The 9,383-nt window shown below is 54.2% G+C and overlaps 3 protein-coding genes across 3 annotated transcripts; all 3 read right to left on the bottom strand.

Moving 5' to 3' along the window:
- Nucleotides 1–445: 445 nt before the first annotated feature.
- On the bottom strand, nucleotides 446–2,181 carry LOC103618971 (C-X-C motif chemokine 2). Its single transcript, XM_017738995.1, has 4 exons — nucleotides 1,929–2,181; nucleotides 1,299–1,434; nucleotides 927–1,010; nucleotides 446–814 (listed from the first exon to the last, which is right to left on the bottom strand). Exons 1-4 carry the CDS (start codon nucleotides 1,990–1,992, stop codon nucleotides 655–657), a joined length of 444 nt encoding a protein of 147 aa, XP_017594484.1. The 5' UTR covers nucleotides 1,993–2,181; the 3' UTR covers nucleotides 446–654.
- Nucleotides 2,182–2,287: 106 nt separating this feature from the next.
- Nucleotides 2,288–3,804, bottom strand: LOC103618969 (alveolar macrophage chemotactic factor). The gene is made up of 4 exons (XM_008637444.2): nucleotides 3,205–3,804; nucleotides 2,904–3,033; nucleotides 2,669–2,752; nucleotides 2,288–2,565 (listed from the first exon to the last, which is right to left on the bottom strand). Exons 1-4 carry the CDS (start codon nucleotides 3,266–3,268, stop codon nucleotides 2,541–2,543), a joined length of 303 nt encoding a protein of 100 aa, XP_008635666.1. The 5' UTR covers nucleotides 3,269–3,804; the 3' UTR covers nucleotides 2,288–2,540.
- A 338-nt stretch (nucleotides 3,805–4,142) lies between these two features.
- LOC103618940 (interleukin-8) lies at nucleotides 4,143–9,369 on the bottom strand. Its single transcript, XM_017738997.1, has 4 exons — nucleotides 6,172–9,369; nucleotides 5,711–5,840; nucleotides 5,101–5,184; nucleotides 4,143–4,610 (listed from the first exon to the last, which is right to left on the bottom strand). The coding sequence occupies exons 1-4, from the start codon at nucleotides 6,260–6,262 to the stop codon at nucleotides 4,598–4,600; spliced, it is 318 nt and encodes a 105-aa protein (XP_017594486.1). The 5' UTR covers nucleotides 6,263–9,369; the 3' UTR covers nucleotides 4,143–4,597.
- Between the last annotated feature and the right edge of the window lie 14 nt (nucleotides 9,370–9,383).

Genomic DNA, 9,383 nt, shown 5'->3' with positions numbered 1-9,383 from the left:
ATGTGATTCTAGAGACCTTAAACACCTCCTCACAGAATGGCCAAGCCAGATCATAAACAGGGATAATCCTGCACAGGGTCGTAAGTCACACCTGTGTCACCTCAGTCCATGTGGCCAAGGCACATTCCTGTGCCAGGCCAGGGTCCCCATCCCAGGAAAATGGGGCTGCACAGAAAGCCTCAGCCAGTCACTGGGAAATCTCCCACTTGTGTGTTTCCACAGCCAGGAGCCAACACCAGACCCTATCCAACTCCTGCAATTACAGGCTCCTGCCCGGAGCCGTCAGAAAAAGGCACCAAATGCTGGAGCAGAGCAAAGGCAGTGCATTCGAAAACGTCCTTGGCAAAGCAGCCAAAGGCTTCACGGTGCCACAGTCTGGCCTAAATGCCCACCCCAAAATTCCCAATTTTTACACAAATCCGGGCAGAAAGAGCTGCCACAGCCAAGGGGGGAAGCACATTGATCCTTTTATTGGTGGCAGCCGGGATGGGCTGCGGTCGCGTGCGGGAACAGCGCAGGCACCTGAAACGGAGGGAGACAGCGGGTGCCTGAGGGGAAAGCCTTTGTCGGGGGAAGCAGGGAAAGGCTCCTGGCCCTGCCAAAATCCAGAGAGCAGAGGAAGCACCAGCACTGTGCCACTAAACCCAGCGTATCTCAGGGCAGGGGGGTTGTGTCATCGCTGTCCCATGAGGAATTCATAACCATGGACTCCTTGGATCTGGACAGTGGGAGGGATGGGGTGGGGGGGCTCCGAGGGGTCCAGCAGCGCGGTGCTTCCCGCCGCGGCCGCGGCAACACTTTTTTGGTGTCATTCCTGCAGATTTTGTGGGAGGAAAGAAAGGAAAACAGGGGTGTCAGGGGGAAGAGATGGTCCTGCCAAGGTGCTGGAGATGCCGTGTGTTTTCCAATCACCAGGCATCACGTACCTCTGCGTCAGCTTGTGGATGAGCAGCTGGATCCAGGGCGCCTCGGGGGTCACGCACACCCGCCTGTTCTTCTTCAGGGTGAGGCTGCAAGGCCACGAGACCCCTCAGCCCCACGCACGCCCCTTCCCCAAAGCTTTTCTAACCCATAGAGAAAACCCCTCTGCTCCCTGGGCATGGATACGAACCCTGGGCAGCAGAGACATGGAATTTTGGGGCCTTTACCTTAGCACAACGAGCCACGCTGGGAGGAACCCCCTTTAAATCGGGAAGCAAGGGGCACCCCAGCATTTGGGGGCTTGCTCCCCTATGTACTTTTGCACCAGTGCACAAACGAGCAATTTGCAGGAATTGGTTTCCAGGCTTCCCACTTACATGATCTCCTTCCTCCTGCAGTGAAGGCCCGGCGGGGTAACGTCGATGGTGAGGATCAGCCCCAGGTTGATGACGTGGGCAGTGGATTTGATGCACTTGCACCTCATGTTGGTCAGCAGGCTCTCCAGAGACAGACCTGTGCGCCAGGGCAGCCCACACCAGGTCTCGGCCCCCAGTGGGGGAGGCAGATGGCGACATCCCCCTCCCCACTATCCCATCCCCTCCCTGACACCCATGGGCTGCTGTTAATGGGGTTTGTAATGAGGCTAATCCCTCCCAGCACAGCCTCAAAGCTTCCTTTCCTGTATATGGAGGGGGCTTTAGCTGCAGGGTTGGAAAATGTAACTAACATCTTATGAATTAAACCCATTGCCCACCCACCAAGCACTTGAGTTTTATGGGGTCTGGAGGAGAAGCATCTCAAACTCACAAGGCAAAACCTCCCCTCTCAAGCCCCAGTATCCCGCTCCAGCTTAGCCACAGGGTTTAAAAGACAAACTTGAGCTCAAAGATGGACAAGAAACAAATCTGAAAGCTTAGCAGAGCCCACGCTCAGCCCCATCTGGGACACCCAACGCCACTGTCCAGGCGTTTGGAGGGGGACATGGATGGACACCCAAAGCCACTCACCGCCTGCCGGCACCGAGCTGCTCAGGAGCAGGAGCAGGGCCAGCGCTGCCGGCAGCCGCCGCATCCTCACCACTCACCCCGAGCTGCGCCAGGGCTGTTTTATAGCCAGGCCCCCGCCCCAGGGGGATTTCGTAGGCTGGGAAGCGCCGGAGGGGGAGGAAAAAGGGGCTGCCCCACACCTCAACTTCCCTGCCCTCGCTTCCCCCCGCTGCACGTGGCCCGTGCTGCCTCCCCGCCAAAAAAGGCGGAAAGTGCCGTGGCCACCTCTTCAAAGTTCCCGTGGTTTTGGCCGAGGGCTGGTGCCCCCCACGCCTCCCACCCCAAGCATCCCAAGCCCCCAGCATGCCACAGGAAGGGAGGCAAGGGACAGCGACAGAGGCCTGCCGCCTTTATTGGGCCTGCTGGGTCACGCCCAAAAGGGACACCCAGCACATGGCTATGGGATGGGAGAGGCTGGAAGCAGGGACGGGCATTTTTAAGGGTTTAAAGGCATAAAAAGGGGCTCAGGCAGCAGCGTGCTCCCCTCTGGACTGGGGTAAGGCGACAGTGGGATGGGGAAGGGAGGCAGTTTTGGGCCCAGCACATCTGGCCGTGCCTCTGGTAGCAGCTTCCTCAACGGGGAGGCTTTTTCTTCCTCCTGCCAAAAGCAGAAGGGGGAGGAACGTGTGAAGACAGGTTCCCACGGGATGCCCCTGGTCCCGCTGGGAGCCCCTGGTGTTCTGGGGGAAGGGGGAACTTACAGGTGAGGGAGGTCCTGCAAGAGTTTCTTCACCCAAGGGGCGTCAGGATCCACGCAGACCCTCTTCAGGCTCTTTAGCTTAATCCTAGAAAACGAGCAGCCTTTCAGCAACGTCACTTCCCCTCCTGCAGACAGCTGAGCCTCCCACCCTTCTCACAAAGAAAACGAGCACAAAACCGAAGTAATTCAGGGGAGATGGGGGGAGCAGAGGCTGCATAGCCCCGGGAGCCACTTACACCACCTCGAGGCGCCGGCAGCTGCTCCCCACGGGCCAGACCTCGATGCTGCTGTATTTCTCCGGGGAAATGAAGGCTCGGGTGCTCTTGAGGCAGCGGCAGCTCAGGTTGCCGTTGGCTTCCAGGATTGCTGGAGGGGCACACGGCCATGGCTCACGCATCACCCCAAACCCCGCTGCCAACCCCAAAACCATCTCTGAGCAATGCATCTCCCACCACATCCCTGCAGGATCACCCACTTTAAACCCTGAAAGCCTCACAGCCCCCAGCATCCCCCAAGCCCACCTGAGGGGAGCCTCACCTGTGTCCCCAGGGTGGTGGGTCGCCAGCAGCACCCCCAGCAGCAGGGCCACCCGCACAGCCATGCCGGCCCCAGTCCCGGCCCCGGCAGCATCCCCCTATTTGAGCCGGGAAATAGGAGAAGTGAGGCAGCACGGGCGGCCCCGGGGTCGCGGTGGTTTTGCCCGGCCCTGCTCGCTGAGTTTGCAACACTGCCGATAAAATGTGGCTTGGGGCTTGGCAGGGGGCCCGGCTTCCCAAAACTGGCTCTGCTTTCCCCTTCCTTTCTTTTCTGTTTCCTCCGACTTTGTTCTTAGCGCACACAGCCCCACGAGCCCAGAGGTTTTCTGGGGTGCTTTTCTGTCCTGCATGATCAGGTATTGCCCATTTCTCCTACAACCACGTTGTTCCCCCACAAGGCACAGCCCAGCAGTGCTCTGGTGACATTTGCTTTTGATTTTTTTACCCCAAAACTCTGCTAAGTGACCTCACACCCATTCCCAATGTATTTCTTCATTGGCCTGGACTGGCTTTTAAAGCCTTACAGCCACCTGTAAATCCCAGCTCCATCACTTGGATGTGGGGCACTTTGGCTGGATTGTCCCATCTCCCTACCAGCAATATTGTGCCCTCAAATCGCCACCAAGGGAGGTAACAGGCTAGGATGGGAAGGACCCCTGACAAAGGGGAACACTGCCAGAGGACAGGGTTAGATGGGATACTGGGAGGAAATTCTTCCCTGTGAGGGTGGTGAGGCACTGGCACAGGGCGCCCAGAGAACCTGTGGCCACCCCATCCCTTCAAGTGTCCAAGGTGAGGTTGGATGGACCTTGAAACAACCTGGTCTAGTGGAAGGTGTCCCTGCCCACGGCAGGGGGTGGGACTGGACAGGCTTTGAGGTCACTTCTAACGCAAGCTGTCCTATGATTCTATGTCATACACTGCTTCAAAGCCAGGAGATCCAGGGAAAATAGAACAGAAGGAAAAATCCTGAATTTTATTGGGCTTGAGCTCTCGGGACAGGACATGCCACACTGTGCCACACAACCCCCAGACACACACATTGTCACTGAGCACTTCACATGGAAAGAGTCACGAAGTCATTCCTAAAGAAGCAGGAGCAGCCCCTGACAGGGAACGGCTTCACAGTCCACAGGCAGCTAAATAAATGAAGGATCCATATTCACACTGATCCAGGGACCAAGAGCAGGGGAAAACACCCCCACAAACTTGCCATGGGGCTTGGGCCAGCAGTGAGCCACCCTCCCCACTGCCACTGCCACCAGAGCCAGATGTGGGGCTTTCGGGAAGGGGATGAAGCGAGGCCAAAGTGAGGAGCAGCCAGGTCTGCACACCTGGGCATCATCCGCCAGCCCGCCTTGGGGCTCTGGGCAGCAACTTCCTTAGCAGGAAACTTATCTTTTCTTCCTGTGAAAAGCAGAAGGAGGAGAAATATGTGAACTCAGAGAAAAGCGGGTCCGGGAGAGGAAGCTCCTGCCTCAGCCGAGGGAAGTCGCTGCCGCTTCCCCGGGGTGGGCATCGCTCGCCGGGATGGCCACAAACCCAGCACAGGCACAACGAAGGAGGGCAACTTTCCCAGCCCAGCATCAACACACTACTGCATCTGCCATGAGCAAACCATGCTCCTGCCACTGCTCCCCTCATGGCTTTTCCCCCAAAATGGGTTGGAAGCGCAGCACTGTGCGTAAGCCAGGGAGACCCACAGATAGGTGATGTTGGTCTGAACACTGCTTTGCACAGCAAAGAGCTGCCCCTCATCACTTTGTAAGTGGGTCCTTTGGACAGCAGCAGCCCCTGTGAGAGCTCCTGGGCCCATGAGAGCTTCCTAGAACCATGGATGTGCTGGGATGCTGTCTGGAGCCACCTGAGCCACAGGGGTTTCCATCGAACAACTTACGTGCTGGCAATGCGCTTCAGCAGCTTCTTTACCCAAGGGGCTTCGGGATTCACACACACCTTCCCTGAGGTTCTTAATTTAATTCTGAAATGCAAGGAGAGTTCCTGAGCATTCCTGTCCCCTCCAAAGGCAGGGATTCAAGCAGCCAGAGCTGACGGGGAAGACTCAGCTTTCACTCACAGTGCCAGCGATTCTAGAAAGCCGCCAGAGACAGAGGAAGCCACAACACAGCCGGGAACAAGCAAGACGCAAGACATTCCAACACGGAGCAGAAACTTGAAGCCCAGAACATTGTTCAAAGACAACTTTTTCTGGAGCTTTACAAATGTATCAACACCGAGCAGCTACAAAAATTTGGGAAGATTCATTACGGCTCATGCTGACTCAGTGTCTGAGGAAGCGCTTCCTCCAAGCTGCAAACACCCCCTGCTCCAGCACGAGGAAAGTACATTTTCCCCTGCCAGAAAGATTCCTTTAGGCCCTGGGGACTTGTGTTTCTGCACCTTATGTTTCTCAGCAAGTGAGCTGGTGGCATTTTTGGAAAGGTTTCATTTCCAGCAAGGCGGTGGAGAAGCGAGATGGTGGCAGCAGCAGAGCCCACGGCACTTACATGATCTCCGTGCGCCTGCAGCTGCTGCCCACAGGCCTTATCTCAATGCTCTCGTATTTCTTGGGACTGATGTATTCCGAGGTTGTCTTGGCACACCTACAGCTCAGGTTCCCGTTCACCTCCAGGATGGCTGAGAGAGAGAGAGAAGGTGGCAACTTACAGGCACAGACAGCGCCGTTAGGGGTGCAGCAACTCCGGGAGCTAAAGGAAGTTTCCCTTCCCATGTTTTCACTGACACCACTGCAGGGACCACAGTGAGAAGCTGCCACCTGCACCTCTACCTCAGCTCCCTGCTCCCACACTGTTCGCGAAAGCTGAACCGAACCCCTGCAAAGGATGGTCGTACTTCTTCCCTGGCTACAAGGCAAGCCCTCGGCTAAACAGGCAGGAGGATCCCAAGCTCCCCCAGTCCCTCGGGGCGCAGGACGCGGGTGATGCCAGCAAAGCCACCTGGAGCTCACCTGCGTGGACAGAGTGGGACATCACCAGCAGCAGCAGCAGCAGCCATGGGAGCAGGGGGGCTCCCGTCCCCACCCCAGCCGGCGCTCCCATCCTCAGGGAAGGCTCAGCCCCGGAGATGCTCTGCGGAACTAGGCGCACAAACACCCCTATTTATTGGGGAGGGTCACGCTCCGACACAGGCACGAAATTCACACCTCGGCAGTCACACCCGGCCGGCGGAGCACGGAGACAGGTGATGTCATTTCTCAGATGCTCCCCACAGCCAGCCCAGAAGCTCAATTGCCAATATTATTAATTAAAACCAGCCATTGGGACGGAGTGCAACGTTTGGATTCCCCACACGATCTCCCCCACGCCTTGTTTCTTGTGGGTTTCTACCCACATCACCCTTCATTCCCCCTCAGCCACAAAAAAATCCCCAGAATAAAAGCAGAGCACAAGCCCCTGACTAAGCAGGGGGGTTTTTAGTGTACTCAGACATTTACATATTTCTTTCTTGGGGCTATATTTTCCCCATGCTATTTTTGCTGCCTCTCTCATCAGTGAAAACACCTCACACCATGCCGTGGAAAAAAAATCACTACCTCTCTGCTCTATGTTTCCACTCAGCTCTTTCAAATTCCACGCTTGCCAGGTGAGTAACACACCCAGGATGGCCACAGAAGCACCCCGTGCCCTCCAGTGTTGGTGGAACGGGGGCTTTGCCCTGAATGAAGTTGGCCAAGTCACCAGTCGGGAAGCAAAAGGGGAACGGGACATGCGGCGAGGCAAGGAGGAAGGAAGAGGGCAGAAGAAAAGAGATGTGGTTGCGTGATAATGTTGTAATTTGGAGCTCTCAAATCACATCAGCATTTTATACAGCAATAAAATGGTAAATTAAAAAAAAAAGGTCTTCCACTCAAACTCAAGCTACGCATCTCTCCTTGAAAATCTCAGTTTTTCCTCTGACATAGGTCCAAAAGTCTTGTGAAGTGCTTGTCCAGGGGACAATTAAAGAGTTTAACTCCCTGGACACGAGGGTCACAGAGAGGCCAGAGACAACTTCCATGAGCTATTCCCAAAGTCCTACGGAAAGAATGAGTGCCTTGCTGTCACGGCAGTGAAAGAGGAGATGGCCTCAAAACTGATTTTTATTCGATCCTTTCAGAGTTTTCAATTTCCTTGCAGAGAATTATTACAAGAAACCTAAACAAGGACTGGTCTTGCTGGGTTGTGGTGGGAGTCTCTTGGAAAAAATGGTGGGAAAGGCATATCAGGAGAGATGACTGGTCACCTATGCAAACTGCTGTGGAGGCATAAAAATCATCTGAAAATCTTTCTGAAGTTCCTGGCTTTGAAATGATCCTGCTTTTTAGAGCTGGGAAAAAACAAGAGAAGTGAAAGCAACTTTCCCCAGAGCTGCACTGTGGAAAAGATGGAGCTGGAGCATTCAGCCGGTGCTCTTCCAGGCCTGGGGAATCCAACAGCATTGCTGGCAGTGTTTAACGAAATTGGTACAAGAGGAAAATTATCCCTGGACACACGCAATGGACAGACCAAGATGAGCCAGATCACGTCCCTGATTTGTGGCCGCAGCGCAGGTGTCCGCCTCCTGCCTACCCTGGAAAGGAGCAGGAGCCACAGAAACATCAGCTGGCTGGATTTCGAGAGGGTCTGTGAAGGGGCTCGGCAGCAGCCACGGTACTGTGATGGATGAGTAACGTGTAATTGATGAACACTGTGGTGTTTTCTCAGAAGGAAAAACCGCAGTTGTGGCGGCGGCCAGTATTTCTGCACAACGAGTGGTAAATTCTGCAAAGGGAGAAGCAGAGTGAGGATGTGACCCGTGACTATATTTAAGCTGACTGCTTCCTGGATGCCAGGAATTCACAAGAGTGGCCCTCATGTAGGGACGTGTGGCTGCATCCAGGCCAGCATCAACTGAAACACATACAGAGCACCCTCACAGCTTCTCCATTTTCTGCAGCAGCTGCCCCTGTACAGGCAAGATTTTAATTTAATTAATCTTTTATCTAATTTTAATTGGATTTTTGTAGTATTTTTTACACCTGCTGAATCCTGCCCATGGTACCTAAATCAGAAACTTCCAAGAAACAGTGGTGCAAATAGCACCTAAAGGCCACATGGAAAACCTTTTCCACATTTACCAGGACAGGCAGAAACCCAACCCCGACGTCAATGCCACGGAGATGCCAGCTCTTCAGGGAGGATTCACAAGAGGCTGCATCAGAGACATCTGCAGCAAACAAACCTCTCAGTCTCTCTGAAACCATTGTTTTGAGAGAGTGATTTTTCAGCTTACCCCTCCTTTCCCCACAACTCACTCAGGGCTCCTTGCAGGAGAGAAAAGAAAAAAAAACTGGTTTTTTTTTTAAACAATTATCCCCCAAAAACCCCAACTGCAGTGAATCTTCACCACTGTGGTTTGTGGTCCTTCACCTGCTTCAAAGATAAAGATGCCTCCTGCTTTTTGAGAAACCTGAAACCCACACATATTTCAGCGTCAACACGAGAGCACCAGAATTAGCCAAAGCCTAACGAAATCAGTCCAAATTTAGGCTGGATGAGCAACACATCAAGCTCACTGTTACTTGCTGTCTTCAAGTCAAGATGCACAACTTGCTGGTGATGCAAGGGGACAAAATCGTAGGTTTGGCTCCTTTTTGGAGACAGCAAAGTGGTGTGACACCTCTGCAAGTGATTAAGAAACCTGCTCTGGCACCTTTAAAAGTATTTGGCATGCTGAGGGCTAAAGAAGGGAATACGGTAAGAGAGATCGGATAAAGAAGATGGAGAAAGGCTGCCAGCAAGAACAAGAGAAACTAAAGAAAACTTTTAAGAAATGTAAATGCAACATTCCTGCCTCCCCAGTCCATCCTGAGTCGTAGGACCTCTGTGGAGCAGCTTTCTGCCGAAGGGACAGCAATAGCAGACATTGTCGCCACCCAACCCCAGAGTGGGGACAGTTTCTGGGATGTCCCGGCCACCCCAGAGATGCAAATGGCACAGAGCAAGCGCAGGAGAAAATCCCCGGACCGCTGTGCCAGCTTCTCCTTGCCACTAGAAAAGCACCGTGGAGAACACCCCAGCACCCCCTTGAGCTCTCGACTCATTTCGAGTGTGAGTTACTCCAAAACGAACCCAACGCCGAGCAGAAAAGCGGTGTTATTCCTCAGTGGCACTTCTGCCTGGCACGGAGGATGTGAAGCAG

The sequence above is a fragment of the Corvus brachyrhynchos genome, unplaced genomic scaffold (genome assembly GCF_000691975.1).
Source record: "Corvus brachyrhynchos isolate BGI_N302 unplaced genomic scaffold, ASM69197v1 scaffold597, whole genome shotgun sequence".
Classification (NCBI taxonomy): Eukaryota; Metazoa; Chordata; class Aves; order Passeriformes; family Corvidae; genus Corvus; species Corvus brachyrhynchos.
Note: the sequence above shows the minus strand (reverse complement) of the source record. Positions and strands in the feature narration are given on the sequence as shown.

Bases quoted from the DNA above. Each gene is read 5' to 3' on its own strand.
- LOC103618971 (XM_017738995.1), bottom strand. From the start codon at position 1,992: ATGCGGCGGCTGCCGGCAGCGCTGGCCCTGCTCCTGCTCCTGAGCAGC. The intron at 1,435-1,928 runs GTGAGTGGCTTT...CCTGGCGCACAG, and splicing joins CAGCTCGGTGCCGGCAGGCG to GTCTGTCTCTGGAGAGCCTG. The intron at 1,011-1,298 runs GTAAGTGGGAAG...GTGGCCTTGCAG, and splicing joins TGCAGGAGGAAGGAGATCAT to CCTCACCCTGAAGAAGAACA.
- LOC103618940 (XM_017738997.1), bottom strand. From the start codon at position 6,262: ATGGGAGCGCCGGCTGGGGTGGGGACGGGAGCCCCCCTGCTCCCATGG. The intron at 5,841-6,171 runs GTGAGCTCCAGG...TCTCTCTCTCAG, and splicing joins GTCCCACTCTGTCCACGCAG to CCATCCTGGAGGTGAACGGG. The intron at 5,185-5,710 runs GTAAGTGCCGTG...CTTGCATTTCAG, and splicing joins TGCAGGCGCACGGAGATCAT to AATTAAATTAAGAACCTCAG.
- LOC103618969 (XM_008637444.2), bottom strand. From the start codon at position 3,268: ATGGCTGTGCGGGTGGCCCTGCTGCTGGGGGTGCTGCTGGCGACCCAC. The intron at 3,034-3,204 runs GTGAGGCTCCCC...GTGCCCCTCCAG, and splicing joins CCACCACCCTGGGGACACAG to CAATCCTGGAAGCCAACGGC. The intron at 2,566-2,668 runs GTAAGTTCCCCC...TGCTTTTGGCAG, and splicing joins TTGCAGGACCTCCCTCACCT to GAGGAAGAAAAAGCCTCCCC.